At 36.0% G+C, this 25,904-nt stretch overlaps 3 protein-coding genes across 8 annotated transcripts in view; 1 reads left to right on the forward strand and 2 right to left on the reverse strand.

The window, feature by feature from the left end:
- The window catches only part of LOC113114368 (putative methyltransferase NSUN7), a 31,842-nt gene extending 31,183 nt beyond the window's left edge, over positions 1-659 (forward strand). The window contains exons 13-14 of one of the 2 annotated variants that reach the window (XM_026281284.1): positions 1-126; positions 163-659. In XM_026281284.1, coding sequence (XP_026137069.1) covers positions 1-126; positions 163-488 — 452 coding nt within the window. In that variant the 3' untranslated portion in view covers positions 489-659. The other variant, XM_026281283.1, reaches the window with a different exon arrangement.
- Positions 1-25,904, reverse strand: part of LOC113114360 (uncharacterized) — a 575,280-nt gene that overhangs the window by 357,183 nt on the left and 192,193 nt on the right. The gene's annotated exons all lie outside the window — the stretch shown is intronic.
- LOC113114369 (amyloid-beta A4 precursor protein-binding family B member 2) lies at positions 660-25,011 on the reverse strand. 4 transcript variants are annotated; one of them, XM_026281287.1, is made up of 14 exons: positions 24,868-25,011; positions 20,882-21,838; positions 20,589-20,767; positions 20,352-20,483; positions 20,191-20,270; positions 20,053-20,113; positions 18,110-18,238; positions 17,891-18,018; positions 9,636-9,750; positions 9,138-9,213; positions 6,451-6,531; positions 4,487-4,602; positions 3,231-3,413; positions 660-1,995 (listed from the first exon to the last, which is right to left on the reverse strand). In XM_026281287.1, exons 2-14 carry the CDS (start codon positions 21,819-21,821, stop codon positions 1,840-1,842), a joined length of 2,376 nt encoding a protein of 791 aa, XP_026137072.1. In that variant the 5' UTR covers positions 21,822-21,838; positions 24,868-25,011; the 3' UTR covers positions 660-1,839. The 4 variants fall into 4 exon arrangements, with proteins under 4 accessions (XP_026137072.1, XP_026137070.1, XP_026137071.1 ...); XM_026281285.1 differs by having other exon boundaries at positions 6,451-6,534; positions 24,868-25,010; XM_026281286.1 differs by lacking the exon at positions 24,868-25,011 and adding an exon at positions 22,314-22,405 and having other exon boundaries at positions 6,451-6,534.

A 25,904-nucleotide genomic window follows, 5' to 3' on the forward strand; every position in this document is an offset into this window, starting at 1 on the left:
ATCTAACACCGTTTAGTTCTCAACGTCCCTCTCAGAGCGGTTTCTCCAGGACAGGCTCTGCCTCCAGCCCCGCCCCTTTATCCAAGACAGGCTCCGCCCCAAGCCCTGCCCCTTTATCCAAGACAGGCTCCGCCCCAAGCCCTGCCCATTTATCCAAGACAGGCTCCGCCCCAAGCCCTGCCCCTTTCTCTAGTTCATACCATAAAAGTTCGACTCATTTTGCCGCGGCTGTGGTTTCCACCAATGATAATCACTCCTCCCAGCCTCCCACTCCACCCAAAGGCCGACAGGAAGTGCTTCATCCTGCGACTGTCACATTTCCTCTAGTTCTGTTGTTAAGTGACGGTGTTCTTCCTCAGAGGCGGAGCCACGGCCTTCCAGCCCGCCCAAGCCCCGCCCACACAAACCTACAGTGGCGTAACTCGACACCAGCTCTCCCTCGAAGCCAAACGCTGTTCAGACTGAATCATCTGCGGCCGTGGCTCTGACATGCATTAGTCAGTATTTCACTCGCTTTTTTTAAATTTAAGACTTGTCACATATCCTTACATAGCCCAACTAACTCATTATTACTAAACTTGAGCATCACTGCCATCCAAACATGCATATTTTGAAATGCCACTTTGAGTTTGCATGCAAATAAAACATGGAGAAACACATTTGTTTTGATGTAATTTATTTCCACAACATGATACATTAATATGGTGTAAAAATGAGTGTCTTTAGTGGTAGATCTGGTTTCAAAACACCATTCTGTGAAAAATAACATTCCTGTGTTTGTTTGATATCTGATGCTTATACTCTAGCAGGGACTCCTCATGTATGTGAGCGTCTGAAATGCTCTGCGCAAGTTCACAAATCTCTTAGCAAAGCAAGCTCTGTTCAGGCATCACTGTGCTCCACGATGCATAATGCAATGCAAGCATGTTTTGTATCTTCAGCTCTTCTACAAAGGGGCGTTATGGCGGGCGTTTGTGTAAATCGTACTCCTCTATGCTTGCTCAAGGAGTCACGGTGGAGAAATGGTTTTTAGGAAGTGTTGCTTTTTAAGGATACTTTTTACAATGTGGGATTCTTGAGGGAATTTATTTTACCATTTGACTGTTACGCACAAAAAGGGCAGCAAAATAAGAGAGTTTTCTGATATTTTGTTAACTCAGATCAGAAACATCTTGTGGTTTGGTTATTTCATTCCCACAGGATCATGTTGGGTTTGTACAGAAGCAGCACACATTTTCCAAGCGTTCACGTCTGTGTACTTGCGCAGGGACTCTTTCAGGCCACAGTGTTTAACTAAAGGAGTGTGTGTGAGATCAGAAAATCCCCGTTCAGTTCTTTATTACAGTATCAGACTGAGCAGATGTTACAGACAGACTCTGGTGTATTACAATATTCCCACTGAACATCGTGATGAGAGATGATGCATCAGCCAGGCCGTGAGTCGGAGACATCTTACACACTTTCCAACAGCGGAAAATTCACTCTAAATTTCTTGGGGAAAGAGAAAAAAATTTCAAAGGATCCAATTTCCCGAGTGTGTGAATGAGCGGGTGTTTGAAATGAGATGCACTGAATCCAGGTCACGCGTGTGAAGACATAACATTGATCTGAACGTGACTGGATCAGTGCCACATGAACACTGACGCCCTTGAAATACTTGAGTGAGAATGTGTTCGTGTAAGGCAGACGCATGCTTCATTCAGCGCAGTTACGCACCGACCACATCTCATTCATCTTGCTTGTCTTTTTTTCATATGTTGGCCTGTGTTTCTCTTCTCGTTTGCATCAGTAAATACACACATACACACACCTGCTGTCAATCACAGCCGTTCTGCTCCGTCATTGGTTGGGAACCTCAGGGGCGGGCTTCTTTTTCAGAGTGTCTATGATTGATTGGACGCCGCGCTTGACGCTGGACGTTACACGGCGGGTGACGGAGTCAGAAGGGGGCGGAGTCAAGGAGTCAGGCTTCCCCAAACACTTCTGATACCGCAACTAGAGAAAAAACACAGATTTAACCCTTAAACAACTGCACAATGATCTATGAGACACTTAAGTACAACTTGTCACTTTAAGTATAGAATCTGTCATGTTGTCACTCCAAACAGAAATAAACTTCACAATGCAACCGTTTGCAAACAAAGTTTCTTAAAGGAACACAAATATGACTGTTAAATGAAAAAGTTGTGTGAACAAATGCAAAATGTCTTGATGGCAGACAAGTTTTGTGGCAAAGCAAATTTAAGGAGATATTTTGTGAGTTAACAAATTGTTAATTTTGAGAGCAAAGGATTCGATGTGGTACACAAAATGCTTAATGCGGGGGGTTTTGATGGCTTGAGGGAACACAAAGCTTTTTGGCTAGCACAAGCGAAGGCTAACATTTTTAGTTGAGAAATACTTTCGATGCTTTTGCATTTAATTGCAAACATTTTGCGGCCCCTCAATAATTTTTTTCAGACCCTAATAAAACTGTTAGCTCACAAAATGTTTGCATTTACTGAAACTTTGCATTTGCTAGCAAACATTTTGCGTTCCCTTAAAAATCTGTTTGTTTACTTTCCCTTAAGAAACTTTAAAACTAGAAACTTTGTGTATACTTATGAAAGTTAGCATTCCCTTTGCTCACAAAACTTTAGCATTTATTTGAGAAACTTTGCATTCATTCTCAAAACTGAGACTTCTCATAATAAACCCTTGCATTCCCTCAAGAAAAGTAGTTTGCTCACAAAACTTTAACTCAAAATGTTTGCATTTGCCAAAAACTGTTAGCTCACGATATTTGCATTCCCTGAAGAAAATTCTACTTCAAACTATTAAACCTTTTCCTTTCACTTGAGAAAATGTTTTCTCTCAAACTTATTTCCTCAATCTCTGCGTGCATCACATTAAAATATTCTCTTTGAGAAACTTGAATATGTGTCTGCTTCTAAAAGTTTGGGTTCCCTCATGAAACCTTTTTGTTAGCTCACATAAAAACTGTCTCTGCACTGTCTCAAAAAAGTTGCTTTAACTCACAAAACCTTTTGCTTTAGTTTAAGAAATTGTTACCCAAAAACTTTAAGGTCATGCAATGTTTATGTTTACTCAAGTTTGTAAAGAAATTTTGTTCTCTCTCCAAACCTATGCATGTGCTCTCAATACAAGTGCAATGCAACTTTACGTTAAAATCTGTTTTTAACCTGTAATATTCCTTAAATGAGAAGCATGTATTTCCATGTGTCACTCACCACACAGGCCGACTGCACGGCCTCCGACACGCTTCCCGCATGGGGTTCGCACCAGAACACGTGACACTGGAAGTGCTGGTTTCCCGTGTCCATGATGAACGCAAACGTATGGACATCACGCCCCACGCCCATGAAGGACAGGAAGCGCACGCGGCACTCCACTATGACTTCCTCCTCTTCTTCCTGTCCAAGAAGTAGAGAAATGACAGTAATAAACCTGTCTGTCTCATGTCACCAGCTCTGAATTACTTTCACAGGACGATGAATGTTTTATCAGAGAAAAACAGGAGTCGTTTTGATTTCTGTTCTCGGATTGTTCATGTGTAGAAGGTTTTGGGTCATTTCAATATTTTTAACCCAAATTATACAGGTGAATTAGTCATTAAGGGCCAGATTTCCAATTTATGTTTGCCAAATAAGTGAATTAAAATAAATTATTCTATATCAGTCTTTATGGGTTACACCCCAGAATTGCATTGTGTTTCCCTTTATGGGCTCCATAAAATACAGTAAACTGAAGCTTATATCGTTGTTGCTTTAAAACAAAAAAGATTGTTGCATTTGCTCTTGAAAGTTTGTATTTCCTTTCAACTTATTATCTCACAACACGTTAAATCCAGAAACTTTGTGCTCAAAAGTTTTACAGTCCTTTTAAGAGACTTTACTCATACAGCTTTAGCATTCACTTACAAACATTTTGCATTAACTCTCAAACTTTGTGTTTTTGAGAAACCTTGCATTCACGTTCAAAACTGTGTGTGCTTATGAAACCTTACATTTGTTCACAAAAAAGTAAAGTTTTGTTTTTTTTAAAAGCACTTACATGAAAATGTTAAATGAGTTCGTATTTAAGAACGTAAATGTAAAGTATTTAAAATCTTTCCATCCACTCATACATTTTTTTGCATTCCTTCTAGGAAAATTGTGTTAGCTCACTAAATGTTTTGATTTGTTTATGCCAGTATTTTGCGGAGCCATAAAGTTTCTCAAATTAATGCAAAGAGTTACGTTACTTGCATGAATTATTTAATAAATGTTTAAGTATGTAAATGTAAGAATTGTCTAAATCAGTATCCAATCAAAATTACATTTTCTTTTAATTTTTTGTCTCTAGATGACATTTCATGACAGTCCAAAAAAAAACAAGGATTATTTTATAAATGTTCATCTATGTGGTCTGATGCATACACTGTTTCAAGGCAGGAAAAATAATGAAGGAAGTAGAAATGTTAACAAAAATGTAAATTAAGCATCACCTTTTCTTTAATGACAGTAATTGTGGCGTCAGCGACGTTGAGCAGGACGGGGGTCCAATCCTCTTTCTCTGCAGAGGACATCAGACTGTCTATCGCACCATTTATCATGTCCATTCCTGAAACACGCAGTTTGAGAAGAGCATTATAGTTCCATACAGTTACACAGGATCAAGTTTATAACAACTAATGGTGTAAAAATGAGTTTGTCTTCAAAACCTAGTGATCAGTCTGACTGTTGACATCCTAATAGAGATGAAGTGCAGGAGTGATTGATTTACTTTGTCAAGCTGCTTTAAAACAATGTGTATTGTTCAAAAAAATGCTTAATAAATTATACCTGATTGATTTAGATATGCTTCATGAAGTAATAATACAAATACCGCTCAGGACATGACATGCACATGACATCTTAGAAATGCATGTTGCAAAGCCAATAACGTCATGCTTTCTCCCATTGTGTTGGGGTCAACACTCGATTTCAACCCGTACGAAATACCGGTTGAAATATTTATTTTAAAATTTGGTGAATATTTCTCATTTGAGGTCATGGACGTGCATGCAATGTTTTGTCACACAGATGTGTTTTGGAAAGGCTGTACAAAATCTGTTAGGAATTTTGTGCAAGGCTCAATCTGACCCACTCTCTATATTCAAACTGTTCTAAATACTTGTTAAACAATTTATTTCTTCTTGAAATTTGGGGAGTAATTCTGATTTAGGGTCATGAATGTGCATGCAAAGTTTTGACACACCGATGTGTTTTGGAAAGGCTGTACACATTTTGATAAGAAGTTTGTGTTGTGTTCGATTTTACCCATACATGATATTCAAATAGCTTGAAATACTGGTTAAACTAATTATTTCGTCTTGAAATTTGGTGAATATTTTTCATTTTGGATTATGAATGTGCATGTAAAGTTTCAACACACTGATTCATTTTGGAAAGGCTGTACAAATGTTGTCAGTACTTTTGTAATGGGGTCAGTTAGACCCATATTTGATATTCAAACAGCTTGAAATACTAATTAACTAGTTATTTCTTCTTGAAATTTGGTGAGTATTTCTCATTTAGGGTCATGAATGTGCATGCAAAGTTTTGAGAGACAGATGTGTTTTGGAAAGGCTGTACACATTTTGATGAGACTTTTGTGTTGTGTTCAATTTGACCCATACTCGATATTCAAACAGCTTGAAATACTGGTTAAACTATTTATTTCCTCTTAAAATTTGGTGGATATTTTTCATTCTGGATTATGAATGTGCATGTAAAGTTTCAACACACCGATGCATTTGGGAAAGGCTGTACACACTTTCTTACAAGTTTTGTGTTGGAATCATGTCAACTCCCCCATTGGTTTCCATTCAATTTGCCAAAAATCAACACTCTTAAAAAACAATAAAGTCAGGTAAAACACAGAAAATCATTACTATAATTTGTCAAACACTAAAATTTTAAGTATGTGTGAACTTAATGTAATTTAAGACTCAAAGTTTACTTGAAATTGAGATTCGTCTTCAGAATCCTAGTATGTGTGTGTGTGCAGTACATTTTTAACATATATGTGGGTAAAATATTCACCCCTACTACAATAAAAATAATAAATAGTGTAAGGTAATTGTTTGATTATTTTTCCTCTCTGAAATACTACAATAGAGGTTTTCTGTATGTACTGTAGTTCCACTTATTTCTGTAATGCTTTATGCAATACAGATTGCTTCAAAGCAGCTTCACATTGATGAACAGGAAATTAATGGTGTTCAAAATTAATCATTTATGAAGGTAGTTCAACTTCAGCTGTAAAGCAGCTCTACAGAACACAATAATGTTGTTATTCAACTCATTTTTTAATCAACTCAGTTTTATAACCGTGTCAATGGCACAAAATAAGTATCATGCTTCATTTAGTAAGACACCCTTGGTTTTTGTTCAAAGTTCAGAGTTGTAGTGTGTGTGTTTGATTTACCTATAGGTCGCAGTACTGTCGTCATTCCCAGGTAAAGCACGTGGAAACTGTGTTGCAGGTCAGTCTTTGGTGTTGGAAACTCTACTGAGGAAACACACAGATGAGAAACATCACGCAGAAGATTTCACTCATCGGTCTGAGCACCAGCGAGGGAATCGACGCTCTAAATGCATTCGTATAGAGCGGGAACCTCTGGCATGATGAAAACAGAGCAATGTGTCCCTCAGGAGCCCAGAAGCCCTGTGCTGTGCGTTATGCATTATAAAACAGACAGAGGACGAGCCGCGTTTGAAGCGACGGTGATTCTCTGATCTGTAACATGGGCGGTTTAATTGCATTTTAATAGGTCAGAACTGCAGCTTTCATCATCTTCTTGATCATTCCAGGAATTTACAGACTTTATGTAATAAAGCGTGAGCATTTGCTGAGGTCAGCACGGCCCAATGCTTTATTTATGGACTTATGGAATTTACAACCATCCAAACACACACAACATATATATTCACATCAAAACAGATTAATATACCAGAGGAAAAACAGCTTGTACACTCAAAAAAATGTACTTTCACCTTTGCTAATTTTACTTAATCCGTTCATGTTATGATTACTTAAAAAAATGTATTTAACAATGTGAACTTGATTTAATCTAGTTCATTCAACAAAAAAGTGTGTATTGTCAGCTTTACTTAAAAATTATTTGTTCAGCCAACATAACATTTTTGCGTAAAGGTAACATATAAGTGAAACCAACACAGACTTGCATCTCATTGGCTGAGGATTTCTGCAGTGTATTATGGGTAATTGTTATTCTGTCACCCTCTTGGAGAAGTGTAGCACCATTAGATAGGTAGATGAGTAATACAATTTATAGCAATTAAGTTGTTCTAATAAGTTTTAGAACAAAACAAACAAAGAAACAAAAGGTTTGAAATGTTGCTTTGTAATTTAAATATGTTAGTGATATGCTTGGTAAGCTGTAATTATAGAAAGGTTTTAAAGAAAAGTAATTTTAATCAGCTGCTCATGATCCTAATGCAAGGGGGTGGCATTCCTAAAATAGCATTATTCAAATTTTATGTCATCATTATTTAACATTTTCAGGTACAATTAACTCATTTGTTGTTTGTTGACTCTATTAAGGGTTGTTAAGTTTACTTAAACTTATTTTGTAAAATGAACTTAATTATTAAAAACATTGTCCAAAACATTGCAGATTAGTTGGGCTGACACTATTAAATTAAGCTTTGCCCAACCATAGTAAATAAGTTGAATCAACCTTAATAAATTAAGTTGACCCAATGTAAGTACATTAAATTGGAGTAACAGAATTGCAAAATGCTGAAATAAAGCAAATTAATCATGTGGAAATCCTTTCCATGATTTCTTTATGTTCGTTCAAATAGTTATTTTTTTGAGTGTAGGTCTATTTATATTCATGCACTGAAGCTGCGACATGATGTTAGAACAAAACAATGCATCTCTGTGGACCACAGCAGCGTTTACTCACCAAAAACATTTTCACCAAAGCATTTGGGTCATGAAATCACAAGTTTAGATACACATTAAGTTCTTCTTCAATCAAAAATACATTGAAACTAATGAAACGTTACGGTGCAAAAAATCCCATTTGAGATTGCTGATTGGGATTTGCATCATTTTTGTTGTTTTGTTCATTTCAGTTTTATTTCAGGGCCATCTGTGTTTTGTTAATGAATTAGCGTTTGGACACATGGACTGAATTTACTTTTCATTATTTGAATCCTCTTTTCTACTGCTTACATTGAAAATTTGTTTCATATTATATATTGCACTTAAATATTTATTTATAAAAAAAATAATTAAAATAAAATCAAAAACCTTACATTTTACTAATGGAAATGGAAATCATGGGAGTCTTTATAATGGATATAAATGTTCTTAAATATTTTATTGGGTTGAAATGGAAAGACCTGGAAAAGTCATTTTAATTAATTGGGGAAAAAGTGTAAACCCTGTAGATCATCCAATTATAATTTTGTTATTACAGCAAAAAAAAAAAAAAAAAAAAAAAAAAGATTATAATGAATATAAATGTTTTTGTTTTGTCAAGCTCTAAAAAATTTTAGCATGTAGAAATTGCTATATATGACTAAAAATATACTACTTAAAAAATGCAATTAATAAAACAAAACAAAAGAGAACCCTGCAATCACAAATTACTAGAAATACAATTTTGAGACCTTGAACAAACATCAACTAAACGTTTAGAATTATGGAATTTAATTATTGTAATTTTTTATTATTTTATTAAATAATTTATAAATGCAATTCTAAATCAGCTTCTATGCTGTAATGTATCAGCTCTAAAAAGAAAATTGATATTCATCAAAAAAAATCTGTAGATGACTAGAAAAGTCATGCAAATTTATTGGAAACAAAAAGTGTTAAAATTGAAGAACATTCAGTTATACTTCTGGAATAATGGAATTTAAGTATTTTACTTCATTTTATGTATAAACTTGAGAATTAGCGAACTTGTACTGTAATGCAAATGTTAGGAAAATAAAATCAGTGATTTTAAATTTAAAAATAACATTTGGATGGCCTTGAAATATCGTCTCAAAACGGTTGTGAAGCGCTGCGCTAAAGTCACTCACAATCATCAATCCGCTGAGATTATACTGGTCATGTGACTGAAGGTCTCTTACCTCTCAGAGGAACATCAGAGCTGATCTGAGACGAGGAGCCAGCGACGGGGCCGACGCTCCTGCGATCAGCCATAATCTGAGAAAACATGAACACGCTTCTGTCAGTCGCTCTGCAGGTCATTAATCTGGAGCCAATAGATCTCAGCTCAATGCTAATCAAAGCCTGAGGATGCACGCGCTGAGAGAGCAACTTTACAGGAGGACGGACGGTGCATGCTAACACACACACACACACACACACACAACAGCAAAGAAATACTGTAAACACAGATATTTCCCCAAGAAGACACATTTATCTTCCCACAGACCCACAGAAACAGCTTCAGATGAAACCGGACAGATGATTGGTTGCTGAGGCTCCTTCCTCATAAATATTCATGAGCCTGATAATAAATATGCCACTAGTGATTCAGTTTGTTGGAATGAAAGCGTTTGTGTTTGTTGGCGGTGAATGTGAAAGCGTGTGGATTGTTTCCGATGGATTATTTCTCTCCTCACCTTCGAGCAGATCTGCTTCAGGCCGCTGGCGACGCTTTCCGCAGGACTGTCACACTGAAACACGTGGCATTTCAACACACGCGTGTTCTCGTCACGGGCCACATACGCAAAATCCCTGAAACAGAACCAGAGACACTTTGTGTTTGAGTTTGTAAAGCTATCTGTGTTGTTAAAAGCGTTATATTGTATATAAAAACGTGACTTGACTTGACATAAATCAGGAAACAGGTTTAAAACACAAATACAGACATTAAAGTGTGTTCCTGTCACAGGACTCAAGGGGGGCGCTATAAAATAAACCAGATTATTATTCAGGTAAGTAGATATAAATAACTAAGTTTAACTTTATTAGTTATTTATTATTCTCTCTTTTTTATTATTTTTTTTATTTTTTGTATGATACACTTTAGAACGTTTACAAAAAGTAAAAAAAAAAAAAAACAGGTTTTCATAAATTGAGCATGCAAAAAATGCAAATTATAATCTTTTTAAAATAAAAAACTATTTAAAAACTTAAACTTAAAATTAATCAAATTATAAAGAAGTACAATTAAATGTATAAACTAGGTATTTTTTTATAAATATTAAATGTTACATTAAAATGCATGTAAAATAAAATAAAAAGATGTTATAAAAAAGCAATTATTTAAAAATACATCATCTTAAAATACATGAAAAAGCAATCTTAGAAATGAAATGAAAATAAATGTAAAGGGAAAAATCCAATAAAACACAAAAGCAATTTAATCACAAATGTATAATTTAAATAAAAAAATCTACTGTAAAAAAAAAGCCATATAAAAAATAAAAAATAATTTACAATTAAAATATATTTTTGAATAAAAACAGTTATGCATGTCATGTGACCATTAACCAGAACCATGGACAAATGAGTGTGTAATATTCAGAGCATTAGCAGCATGAGAGAAACATCCATCAGACGAGAGCTGAGAGCAACAACATCATCATGTGTGAGGAGAGGGAAAGAGTTAATGCTTTCGTGCTTCAGAGTCACTCGTGATATTCAGACACAAACCTCTGTTCACCCGTCAAACACTTCTGACGTCTAGAGCTACAAAAACACACACACGCTCCATCGTATTAAACTGATTCAACAGAGTTACTTCAGTATCACTCAGACTCTGAACCTGGCTGAAAACAGAGTTGACTCACACACACACACACACACACACACACACACACACACACACGACACAATAATGACAGGAGTGTGTTCCTCAGACGTCTCAGAGCCCCAGCCATGAACCCATTCTTTCTGTCTGCACACACACACACACACACACACACACATTAAAGGTTTCTGACACACTCTTTCAACACTGAAGGGACTCTGTGAGGATCGTGATGATGATGATGATGATGATGCACTGTCAGACACTAATGAATGTGAGCGGTTTATTTCGAGAGCATCACACACACTCGCTGAGCTGTCTCTACGCTCGTGTTTACAGCGATGAGACGCTTCAGTCGTCCTCACTGGTGAAGATCAGGTCACTCACCAAACCACACCCTGGAAACCACACACAACACCCAGCAGCTGAAGCAACACCCGAGTTAGTGAGGATCAACACCGGCTCAGATCCAGTCCTTGTGTCGTGAGGAGCCCTATCTGTCCAGCACAACACACACACACACACACACACACACACACACACACACACACTCTGACTGTATTGTGCTCAGAACAGCAAAAGTCATAAAACATTTACACACTCAGGCAAACACGGTCTCTTTCTCTGCATATTCTTTTCCCTTGAATTTCCGCTTGATTTGCATCATTTTGCACACAATGCATGGACTCTATGCTGAGATATCAAACATACAAACACTCACGTTTATATACAGCAAGTTATAGCGAGCACGCAAAAAAGACCAGATGTAGCAGACAGTTTCATCCTCAGAGTATATCAAACACACAGAAACTGCAGAGCGATGCAGCAGCGTGTGTGTGTGTGTGTGTGTGTGTGTGTTACTCACACTGATGTCACTCATCAGCATCCAGCTTCACTCTGGGTCATTATTCCCATCGCCAACACCCTCTGAACCGGCTCTGATCTCCCGTCTGTCCTCTCTCAGCAAACACACACACACACACTCTGAGCCCAACACACTCCGACAACCTGCCCTCGCTCGCCCGCCTGCCCGCTCTCTCTCTCTCTCTCTCTCTCTCTCTCTCTCTCTGTCTCTCTCGCTCGCTCTCTCGCTCTCTCTCTCGCTCACTCGCTCTCTCTCTCTCTCTCTCTCTCGCTCGCTCGCTCGCTCGCTCTCTCGCCTGCTCTCTCTCTCGCTCGCTCTCTCGCTCTCTCTCTCGCTCTCTCTCTCTCTGTCTCTCTCTCGCTCTCCCTCTCTCTCTCGCTGAGGAGGAGATGCTGGACGATCAACAGAGAGAGGATGGAACAAAACAAACGAAATAAAGAGGGATCACAGACGGTGAAAATAGTCAAATAGAAACAAAACAAAAAACTGAAAAACCAAAAGCTAATTTTGAAAATCTGTATTGCATTCAGAGAGTTAAAGAGATGAAACACGTCTGTATTTATTAGGTGAAATGTGCATGGGTTTTTTTCACTATCAGTGTACAACAAGAAAGAGGGAGGAGTAGACACACACTTTCTCTCCCTCTCTCTCTCTCTCTCTCTCTCTCTCTCTCTCTCTCTCTCACACACACACACACACACACACACACACACTCTCTCTGATCCATATATAGAGCTGTGACTTCATCTCTTCAGCACCACGTGTACACGGACACAGAAAACGCTGAGTGCTCCAAATATAGCGCAATGACTTCATCCACCGAAATACACTCATTCATATTGTATAGAATTCTCTCTCTCTCTCTGTGTGTGTGTGTGTGTGTGTGTGTGTGAGATAGAGCAAAGGGAAAATCAACCACAATCTTTTCCATTTTCCTTTCTTAACCAGGTTAACGTTGATGTCTCCTCTCTATTTCTATCCGTCTGCATCTCTCACTGTAGGACTCTTACAGAGCTTAAAATATCATTTAAAAAACAAAAATGACTGCTCTTGGATAATTTCACACTTCAATTCATTAATTACCAATTGTTTTGTCAATATAATTTTTATTATAATATAATATTAGTTTTTTACAAAAAAAAATAAAAAAATAATAATAATAATTTGGTATTTTTAGTTATTTTAGTGCATTTAAACAATTAAAATATACATTTTGCCGAAATTTAAAAAAAAATATTTTAGTTTATTTTATTTCAAGTAAACAAATGTTTTCCTTTTTTCTTCTTCTTATTATTATTTTTAAGTTACTTTAGTACAATTAAAATTGAAATCTTGCCTTGGCCACTAGTGAAAATAAAATGGGGTTATTATTATCATTATTATTATTAAGTTGGCTTGAGAGAGCCAACTTACTGATATTGTATTTAAACTTCTTATTATTATTATTCTTCTGAGACTAAACTGTTGACTGCTACTCCTCCTAGAGCTTTAACTCTACAAACTCCAAACTCAGCCCAGCTCTTCAGACTGATCTGAAGTTAGTTGCTATATCTTTTTAGACTGATCGGACTTATACTTTTCATAAAACTGAAGATTAAAAATCATAAAAATCCCATAGACTTGCATTGAAAAGCCTCTGCTCATCTGAACATTCCGTGAACTCCAACTGTCAAAAATTCAAATCTAAACACACTGAAGCCCATTAGACTCAATCAGACTAACCTATGTACTATTACTAACCCATTCAAACTCATTCAAACTCATCTATCTATCTATATTCAAACTCTATCTATCTATCTATCTATCTATCTATCTATCTATCTATCAAACTCATCTATCTATATTAAAACTTATCTATCTATCTATCTATAATCAAACTCATCTATCTATAATCAAAACTCATCTATCTATCTATCTATCTATATTCAAACTCATCTATCTATCTATATTAAAACTATATCTATCTATCTATCTATCTATCTATCTATCTATCTATCTATCTATCTATCTATCTATCAAACTTATCTATCTATATTAAAACTAATCTATCTATCTATCTATCTATCTATCTATCTATCTATCTATCTATCTATCTATCTATCTATCTATCATCAAACTCATCTATCTATCTATCTATCTATCTATCTATCTATCTATCTATCTATCTATATTCAAACTCATCTATCTATCTATCCATCTATATTCAAACTCATCTATCTATCTATCTATATTCAAACTCATCTATCTATCTATCTATCTATTCAAACTTATCTATCTATCTATCTATCTATCTATCTATCTATCTATCTATCTATCTATCTATCTATCTATCTATCTATCTATCCTAACAACATGCTAGTCATGCTAAAAATCATGCTAGCAACATGCTAGTCGCATGCTAATCATGCTAAAATCATGCTAGCAACATGCTAATCATGCTAAAATCATGCTAGCAACATGCTAATCATGCTAAAATCATGTTAGTCGCATGCTAATCATGCTAAATCATGCTAAAATCATGCTAGCAACATGCTAATCATGCTAAAATCATGCTAACAAATGCTAGTCGCCTGCTAATCATGCTAAAATCATGCTAGCAACATGCTAATCATGCTAAAATCATGCTAGCAACATGCTAGTCGCATGCTAATCATGCTAAAATCATGCTAGCAACATGCTAATCATGCTAAAATCATGCTAGCAACATGCTAATCATGCTAAAATCATGCTAGCAATATGCTAGTCGCATGCTAATCATGCTAAAATCATGCTAGCAACGTGCTAGTCATGCTAAAAATCATGCTAGCAACATGCTAGTCGCATGCTAATCATGCTAAAATCATGCTAGCAACATGCTAATCATGCTAAAATCATGCTAGCAACATGCTAGTCGCATGCTAATCATGCTAAAATCATGCTAGCAACATGCTAATCATGCTAAAATCATGCTAGCAACATGCTAATCATGCTAAAATCATGCTAGCAACATGCTAGTCACATGCTAATCATGCTAAAATCATGCTAGCAACATGCTAATCATGCTAAAATCATGCTAGCAACATGCTAGTCGCATGCTAATCATGCTAAAATCATGCTAGCAACATGCTAATCATGCTAAAATCATGCTAGCAACATGCTAGTCGCATGCTAATCATGCTAAAATCATGCTAGCAACATGCTAATCATGCTAAAATCATGCTAGCAACATGCTAATCATGCTAAAATCATGCTAGCAACATGCTAGTCGCATGCTAATCATGCTAAAATCATGCTAGCAACATGCTAGTCATGCTAAAAATCATGCTAGCAACATGCTAGTCGCATGCTAATCATGCTAAAATCATGCTAGCAACATGCTAATCATGCTAAAATCATGCTAGCAACATGCTAATCATGCTAAAATCATGCTAGCAACATGCTAGTCGCATGCTAATCATGCTAAAATCATGCTAGCAACATGCTAATCATGCTAAAATCATGCTAGCAAAATGCTAGTCTCCTGCTAATCATGCTAAAATCATGCTAGCAACATGCTAATCATGCTAAAATCATGCTAGCAACATGCTAGTCGCATGCTAATCATGCTAAAATCATGCTAGCAACATGCTAATCATGCTAAAATCATGCTAGCAACATGCTAATCATGCTAAAATCATGCTAGCAACATGCTAGTCGCATGCTAATCATGCTAAAATCATGCTAGCAACATGCTAATCATGCTAGAATTATGCTAGTCGCATGCTAATCATGCTAAAATCATGTTAGCAAAATGCTAGTCGCATGCTAATCATGCTAAAATCATGCTAGCATCATGCTATATTAAACCTAATCTATCTATCTAAATCTATCTTTCTATCTATCTATATTAAAACTAATCTTTCTATCTATTTTATGGTTGTATCTATCTATCTTCTGACTGTATCTATCTATCCATCTATCTATCTATCTATATTAAAACTAATCTATCTATCTATCTATATTAAAACTAATCTATCTCTCTATCCATCTATATTAAAACTAATCTATCTATCTATCTATCTATCTATCTATCTATCTATCTATCTATCTATCTATCTTCAAACACTATCTTCAAACTCTATCTATCTACCTATCTATCTTCAAACTTTATCTATCTATCTATCTATATTCAAACTCTATCTATCTATCTATCTTCAAACTCTATCTATCTATCTATCTCAGACTGAAAACCGTCAAACTTAAAACTTTTTAAACTTCTTAAACTTTTCAAACTTTTCAAACTTTTTCAGACTTTCTGGTCAGGCTTTCTCAAGCCAACTTAAAGTTTGTCTTGACGAACTTTTTTATCTAGTTATTATTATTATTATTATTATTATTATTAGTGGTTTTAGTTCCCTATAATAACCCTGACTGGAAGCACTAGCAGTCTTTTATTGTGACTCATTTGGGTTTGTTCAGAATAAAACACAATATGAATTCTGTAGTATATAGTGCACACTACTGACCAGTATTTCTTTTTACAGCAGAATGTAATAATGAATGGTTTTAAACACCACGGTATGTTTATTAACGAGTGAAGTATTTATATAAGAGGATACTTTCATATGAAACAACTTGAGGTAACACTTTATAATGTAAACAGAAGTCATTAAAGTTGAGATGATGTTTTACCGCATTAATAACAGATCTGCAGCGCCACCTGCTGGTGCAAACACACGATGATTTCCTGGAGTCTAAATAAAATGAGATACTGTTATAAAATAGTTTTCGTTAATATTATGAATTATGTTTCGTATTTCATTGTCATTTGGGTATTTTTGTTGAGAGTTAGTACTCTTTTTTTGTGTATTTGTGTATACCGTAATAGTACATTTCAAACAGACACATGACCTTTAGATGACCTGCGTTTAATATCACGAAACACATTTTAAAAAAGCTTTTCTCTCTCTGTTTAAATCAGTTGAATCATCTCCAGTAGCTAGATCCAGAGTAAGTGCACTAGATGTGTGTTCTCACAGTGTGCTGACTAGGTTTCTGAGCGAGAATGATTTTATTACGATAGCAATGATTAACTTCACCTTCTGTCTCCAGTGTGATACTAAAGTAAAGATCATATCAAAGTAAAGCGCTCTAGAAATGCCTCGTTCGTCTTGAAAACATCACTGGATTCTCTCACACACCGAGATTCACTCTGCACTGGACTGACTGAAGCAGACACACACACACACACACACACACACACACACACACAGTCTCTGTCTGTGGTCTGTGCTGTTACCACTGACACTTCAGCACTAAAGCTCTCATCAACCCCAGAGACAGAGACGCTGTGCTCCATTCATCAGCTCAACACATTAACCAGAGCAAACTGCATCCCACAATGCACTGCACACATTAACCAGAGCAGACTGCATCCCACAATGCACTGCACACATTTCTGCTGTGTGTGTACTGTGCACAAGCTTTTTGTCTTCATGTATGAATCATCCTAATGTCTAACAATTAAAACACATGCACAGCCAATAAATATAAATCATAGAAATAAAAAAAGGCTCCCGAAAAAGTTTTTAGAAGCAAAAGTGTGTTGTTCAATAAAATCAACTACCAAAAAACAAACCATCCACTATATTTGCAGTAAACCACCAAAGCAGGCTTCACATGTTATCCCAGTGTCCTGCATTAGAGGTATGATTGTGTGTTTTTTTTTATTTAAATCTTTCTTTCTTTATTTTGTGGTGTGTTTTTGTCATTTTTAGTTACTGTGCATCAAGTTTAACTAAAGACAAAAGTCTTCAAGTAACAAAACGTTGTTTTTACGTTTCGTTTTAATCTTAGTTTTAGTTAACTAATAACCCTGACTAGACGTACAATCAGTGTTTTTATTTTTTTATTAGATTGTATTTTTATATTTTCTAGTCATTTTTTTAATGTTTAATCATTATTATTATTATTATTTTTATTTTTATTCATTAGTTTTGTTTTACTTATTTTAGTACTTCTTATGTTAAACAATGTGAAACTGAAAATGTTTTAAATATATATTTTATTTATTTCAGTTTATCTTCCCTGTAATTTAGTCCAAGGTGGAAACACAGAAAGCAACAGGTCTGGGGGGAAAAAGTTCCTGGTCCAATATATATATATATATATATATATATATATATATATATATATATATATATATATATATATATATATATATATATATATATATATATAAAACAAACAACAACAACACAAATATGAAAAACAGATTTCATTATAATGGAGTCACTGACCTGCTGAAGCCCCGCCCCACTCCCCAGACGCGGATGCAGCTGATTGGCTGAGAGTGCAGGAGGGTGTGGTCAGCCGGGTCGATGAGGGTCAGAGTGATGTCCTGCAGCACCAGCAGCATGGCTCGAGTCTGAGAGCGAGACGAGAGAGAATAGAGATCAGACGGGTGTGTGTGTGAGTGTGTGTGTGTGTGTGTGTGAGTGTGTGTGTGTGCGTCTCACCCTCGGTCTCTGCGTCTCTCTGTGCTGCTGCAGCTGCTGGATGCAGTCGCTCAACACCGCGCCGCTCCTCACTGACCTCACATCTGCGTCTCGCACCTCCAGCCAGCCCAGATAACACACCGCAAACACCTGCAGCACACAACACCTTCAGGAACTCGCATTTCTTCTACATTTGCATGATTATTAAAAGGCTGATCATATGCATATTCACTAATTATGACTCGGGCAAGAGGATGACAATTAGCTGAACATGTACTTGTTTAATTACTGACTCTTGGCTTGTATTTTAAAATCTTTATTTGAATATGGCTCCATAACAATATCAGCTTTAATGAAATGCATACAGTTATTGAACAATATTATTTTTACATTTACATAAATTTATATACCAGTGTTATTTTAGTATCATTGACATACTATTATAGTTTTTGTTAATGCATTATATTAGATTTGTTAATTTTTATAAAAGGATTAATTTTATATAATGTACGTTCCTTTGTGATTATTTGCTCTAAATTGAATTAATGATTTATTTTGTAGCAGATACTGTTTGCAGTACATTCCTGTTTATTAGACATTAGCTGTTTGTTTTTAAACCTAAAGATGATGTCATTCTTCTGTTCCCACAATGCACTGCGTCAAACTGCTGCTGTTGCATGTGCCCTGTGTTCTGCTGCAGTCTCTCCATCACACACACACACACACACACACACACACACACACACACACACACACACACACTTCCAGGAGGCACCACTCGATGTCACTGTTGTTCAGTCTGGATCCAGAATTCATGGAAATTAATCCAAATCTGTTATTTTTGTGCTTCTGGAAATAAATCAGCTCATCTATTCTTCACATGTGCTGATTCAGTCTCATTCTGGAAGGAGATCTTGTCACTTATAGTCACCTCTTTCAGTAGAAATCAATAGAAATCAAAGAAGACATGGTTGTGTACAGTAATACCAATTCTAGATTTCATGATTTCATACCAATATTTCCAGACCAACAGCTTCAAAACTTATATTTTCTGTTGTCTTACTTGAATTAATAAGAAAAAAGTCATCAAAACATCACAGGTTTTATCTTCGATTAATAAGTTTATTATAATTAGAGCAAATATTTAGGTAGACAGGAAAAAATAAATATATTTAGTAATTATTAATATTAACAAAAAATAGATCTATATAAACATATTAAATGTGATATTGTTAATGTATTAATATTTTTATTAACATTTGTATTTAATAATTATATTATATTATATTATATTATATTATATTATATTATATTATATTATATTATATTATATTATATTATATTATATATCTTTATTTAATATCAAAATAATTTTTGGCATAAAAGAAAAAACTATTTAGTAATTATTAATAATTCCTAAAATATATAATATTTATATATGTTATATTGTTCATTTATTCCTTATAATATAATATAATATAATATAATATAATATAATATAATATAATATATTTATTATATTATATTATATATCCTAATGTTTTTTGGCATCATTTTTTTTCTTTTTCCTTTTTTTTATGAATAATACCAAAAATATATAATATTTATATATGTTATATTGTTCATGTATTGCTTAATTTTGATTAATCTATTACTATATTATATTATATTATATTATATTATATTATATTATATTATATTATATTATATTATATTATATTATATTATATATCCTAATGTTTTTGGCATCTTCTTTTAATTTATTTTTTTATTATAAATAATACCAAAAATATATAATATTTCTATATGTTATGTAGTACATTTATTGCTTAATTTTAATATTTTTATATTATATTATATTAAAGAGTTCATGTCATCCCTTGTGATAGTTTGTTCCACGTGTTGTGGATGGTATTGTTAATGTGTGGTAATCACACAGTGTTTGTGAAGGCTGTGCGGGTCACCTGTGTCTCCGGGTCGTTGATGGGGATGACGGTGTCTGCTGGGGCTGATGGGACTCTAGCTCTGCACAGAGAGGCTCAGTGTGAAGCGTCTACAGTCTCTGAGAGATGAATATGACACTCAGGTGTGTTTGTGTTCACCTGTGGTTGATGAAGCTGTACGGGCCGCCCTGAGCTCCTACACTCTCTCGCTCGCGGGACTCACATGTCTCTGTCAGGTCCTGTACGCAGAGTTTGTGCACTGTTCATTAGAATAACTGGATGAAGCCTGTATTAAGCGCAGCTTTATTTCGGGTGTTTACCAGGTAGTTGTTGTTGAGTAACCCGGCGGCGCGACCCATCGTCTCATAACACAGCGAGGAAGAGGAGGGTGAAGAGGCCGCTGATGAAGGAACGGGTTCAACAGAGCTGTCCGACACGATACTGCTGGGACGCTACACACACACACAGTTATGAACAAAGTTATGAAGTAATCTTCCAGTACAGGAAACACATTATGATTGTGCTGCGTGAGATGAAGATGCTGTGTAGAATCTGACCTCAGTCTGTGCTTTAGTGCAGGGCACGGGGAGACACGCCCCCTTCACCCCTGACTCCGCCTCCTGGTCAGAGTGGGCGTCGCCAGCCACGGGCTGATCTCGAGGAGTGGAATCGGCTGAAATACGCCAGAAATACTCCTGAGACACGTCCTGAACCTGAGGAGGCTCTTCCCAAACACCTAAACACACACACACACACACACACACACACACACGCTTCAGAAACATTTTTTAGAGTGTATGATATATTCTCATATGAAATGGCTTCAGGTTTGTGCCAGTATGCTGGTCACCTGTGTCCTGAGGCGTCTCCTCGGACGGACTCTCCTGTGACAGCGTGGTCCAGCTGGAGTCCTCCTCCTCCTCCTGTTTTTCGGGTCTGGACGGGCGTTCGGGCGACTCCTCCGGCTCGTCTCCTCTCAGTTTCAGGCGTAACGGACTCCTGAGCAGAGATCCGTCTCTGATGCGGCTGAGGCGCTCGTTATTGGGTCGCAGCGAGTGTTGGTGGACCTCCAGCGTCTCTCCAGGACTCTCCTCGTCCTCCTCCTCTTCCTCGCTGGCCAGCAGGAGCAGGTGGTTCTGGGGGAGGGTGAGGTGCGCCTCCACGTGGTTCTCTTTAGCCCACGTCTGCGCCTCTAGTTTGGGCAGGAGGTGCTTCTCCTCGGGCTGCGTGTCTTTATCTGGGCTGTTTGGGGCGTCTTCTTCTCGATGGTACTCTAGAAAGCTCTTGGTCCTCCTCCTGATGGTGGGGTTCTTCTGGTTGTCCTTCCCCTCCAGCCAATCACAGCTGCTCCTCACCAGGTTCCTGTCGTTCTTGTTGAGGTCCAGCTGCTCCTCTTTGAGCTGAAGGTTCGTGCCATTTTTGGCCAGTTTGGGATTTGAGGTGGAGAAGGAGAGCGAGGAGCAGTAGAGGGATGAGGAGGAGGCGGATTTCGTGGGGTGGGCGGGTTTTCGGTCGGAGGAGGCGTGGCTTTGGGTAAAAGGGGCGGGGTTTTGGCTCAAACCCATGGCATTTTGGATATTGGTCAGGGCATATTTATGCCGACTCTTCGAGTTTTGTGTTTCCTTGGAAACGGTGACCACGCCCTCCTTTATGGTGTCGCAGCTCAGCTGCAGGTTGTGGGAGGAGCGTAAGTTGAGCGAGGTGGGCGGAGTCAATATAGGCCCGCTGTGATTGGTCGATTCTACAGTCGATGCACTGCGTCGGAGGGGAGGCTTCTGCAGTGACATCATCGCAAATGATTAATCGTCTGCAGAGAGAGAGAGAGATGGTCCATTTATAATTCATGTTTCTGGTCTCATTGTTATAGATGTGCGTTTCTGCCAAGGCTATAATAAAAAAATAATAATCATAATTTAATTTAATATTTTATTTAAAATATTTAAAAATATCTTACAATTCTATTTTATCTTGCAATTCTGAGTTTATATCTCGCAATTCTAATTTTACTCACATTTCTTATGCAATTCATTTTTTTTTCTCACAATTCTGACTTTATATCTTGAATTAATTATTTTTCTTACAATTTTGGCTTTTTTCACTCAATTATAAAAATTATAAAAATATTTTCTTGCAATTATGGCTTTAAATTTTTGCCATTCAGATGGTTTTCTTACAATATTTTTTTTGTTCTCGCAATTCAGACTTTTCCTAACAATTTTAACTTTAACCTTTAATTACTTTTTCTTGTAATTCTACTTGAATCTAACACTTGTGACTCTGACCTTTTCACCACCAATCCTGACTTAAAGCTTCATTAATTCATGCGTCTGAAAACAGAGCGGGGAAAGGAGGTTTAGATATTTGCCAAAGGAGAACATCTTAGTATTTTCTCATATTAAAGAATATCACAAATCAGATCTCGCTAATTCCTCAATCCTTTCTCCTAGACAATGAGATTAAACGGAGATTTTTACTCTTTTCCAGTTTTTCTTATGTTTCTCTCTAGATGTCTTGACGAATCTCCTCTATGAATAAAAACATAAAATGCAAATAGAAAAATAAATGTTAAGTAACACAAATATCCTTTATGCATTTAATGCCATTTTATTAACCAGTGTCTTTGCTGCTTACATTTCATGACTCAGTTCAATCCTACAAATAAGAAAAGATGACTTCTAAACATCATCTTAAAACATCTTTTTATAAACAATAAACAAACAGAGAACTTACATAACTGAGAATGAGAATGAATAATAACATTCACCGTGTGTTTGTGACTCTTAGACCGGATCACCTTTACATGAACTTCACAGTCAGCACAGAGTCTCACATTAAACACAGACAAACAGTTTCAGTCCACACACACACACACACACACACACACACACAAACACACACACACACACAAACAGCTGTGATGGACTGGGCTGGAAAATGTGTTTGCTGCAGATTTCCACTGAAGATCAGTGTGATTATACAGCATTATTCAGCATAACAACCTGCATGCAACACACACACACACACACACACACACACACACGATGTGTGTGTCAGTCTCTACATGCGTGACTGTTTTTCTGTGCATCAGCCAAATGTTGTTTTGACTGATCACAACCCTGATACTGTGTTCAGAATTATGTTATTGTGTTCTTTAATTACTCAGGTTTACTTAGATACAGAGTTATTCAAGAACACAACTGGATATTAAATGCATTTTTCATATTTCCTCCATCTCTTTGATTATAATCCTTTATACAATAACATTTGAATTAAAATGCAATAATGCAAGTTTATAACATTGTAAAATATTTTTTTTTAATTATTTATGCAAAAACTAATTATAATCCATATGCAATCAAATTTAGAATACAATGTAAAAGCAAAAAATGCAAGACTTAGTTTTAGAGTAGTAGCACTGTAATAATTGTATATTATTATTTTATGCATTAGGATTTGTAATATGACATACCAAGAAAAGTGCAAAATTCAGTAACTTCTATAAAACTACTGAAAAATTCTGTATGCTAAATTTGATTATAATCCTATAAGCAATAAAATTGCAAGAATAGTATAATACAGTATTGCATTTCAAAATAAAAATGTATGGGATTTATTATTATAATCCTATATTCAATAAGGGTTGAAATCAGATATAACAGAAAATATGCAAAGCTTAATAACATCAGTATAGTATTATAATAATTGCATATTCTGACTGATTACAATTGTGCAATATGATTTTAAATAAGATAAAATGCAAGATTAGTTTAATATTGCATTATGTAGCAAAAGACATATGGAAAATAACACATGCTAAATCTGATTATAATATTATATGCAATAAAATTAATAATATGATATAACACAAAAGTGCAAGACTGAAACTTAGTATAGTTATAGTATTATATTACATTATAGTATAGTATTGCTAATACTGCATATTCTACCTCTGATTATAATCCTAAATGCAAGAGAATCTGATTACTAATAGTGCATTATTGTATAATATAGACTTCTGGGTAATTCATACTACTATTTGATTAATCATATAATAATAATAATAATAATAATAATAATAATAATAATAATAATAATAATAATAATAATAAATTGTATCTGTGATGCACCTTTCTTACATTCAAGGCACTAAAACAGTAATAAAACAATAATAAAAGAACACAATAAATAATAAAATCTGAAATAAGATATGCCATCAAGAATGCAAAACCTAATAACTTATAATTGCAACAACAATAATTGCATATTCAATCATGTATGCAATAAGATTTGAAATTATATTACCTACTAGAAAAAAAGCAGGACTCCATAATGCAAAAAATAGAAGAAAAAAAACTAAAAACAACTCTTTGATTATAATCCTTTATGCAAAACGCAATCAATAAAAAATGTCACAAATATTAGTGCTTTTAAGTCTTGCATTTTAAGTATTTAGAATAAAAGTCAATTTCCCCCAAGTTTGATAAATACAGCCATGACATCATGATGCACAGAAGTTGTTTGTCCTCCTGCTCATGACAGATCGCTTCTGATCGGCCCAAAACATTCTGTGCGATGAATGACGCACATCTGAACTCAAACACACATTCTGCAACGAATGCCCCATGCAGCATCATCATCTCGAACATTATTACACATATGCACACATTATCCCTGCGTGACATTGATGTGACAGCGAGAAGTGTCAAGTCACGCTCTCGTTACGCGCATCCTGTGCATAACAAACTCAATGCAAGCATCAATTCTATGAAGTTGCATCACCGAAGATGCATCAGATCAATCGGAATAATCAATAATGTGTGTGAGACTGTCACTCACCTGCTCGCTCCGCTGTCTTCTCGCCTGAAGATGCTGATGCGGAGCCGCGAGGTGACGCCCGCTTTTAAAGCCCCGACGCCCGCAATCAGAGACCGCTCCTCTGCTCTCCGCACAGTGTACTGTATGCGCGCCTCTCTGCGCATGCGCCCCGCGCCACTGCCCCTGTGTGCGCTCACCCCGACCAATCAGAGCGCCGAGCGCAGGGTAAAGCATGAATATTAATCAGGTCGCTCTGACATCGCGTCGCGAGTTTCTTAGAGCGTCTAGAAACTGATTTATTATTCATGAGAGTGATCACATAGAATGATTGGAGGGATGGAGGATCGACTACATATATATATAATTTGAATGCAAATGAAGGAAGGCAAAAAAAAAGTTGTCTCTGATATTGAGGCTCATGATGAAATACCATTGGCTTTCCATGAACTGCACACATCTGATTAAGGCACATGTTAATGAAACATATTCATTTAGCAGTAAACGGTGCCAATCAAATGGTTTTGTTCTTAATTCTTGATAAACAATAATTCTTGCTGCTGAATGAACATGTGAGCTTAATGTTTTAATATAATCATGTGAACAATGAGTTCAAATAGCACAGACCGTTTAAAACCACGATTGTAAACAAAACTATATATATAGATAAGCATCCTCTTTCTTCACACTCAATAAAAACACTCATTCTACTGGATTCAGACATTCCCTCCACAACCAAAACACACACACACACACACACACACACACACACACACACACACACACACATATATATATATATATATATAGTACAACCAAACACTTCCCACTGGCAAAATATCTTTAAAGTGGCTCATGAATAATCTATCACATCTTAATCAGCCAATTACTGAGCTCTGAACTCTCCAGCTCTCCTCTGATTGGCTGAGACCAGGGGCGGCGTTAGGGGTGGGCTAAGGGTGCTGGAGCCCCGAATGTTTTCAGTAAAGCCCCGAATGTTTTTATTACTACCATGCCATCAATGAGTTTTCATGCCCAATAAAGTAATTTATATTAGAATT

The sequence above is a fragment of the Carassius auratus genome, chromosome 14, assembly GCF_003368295.1.
Source record: "Carassius auratus strain Wakin chromosome 14, ASM336829v1, whole genome shotgun sequence".
Lineage (NCBI taxonomy): Eukaryota > Metazoa > Chordata > Actinopteri > Cypriniformes > Cyprinidae > Carassius > Carassius auratus.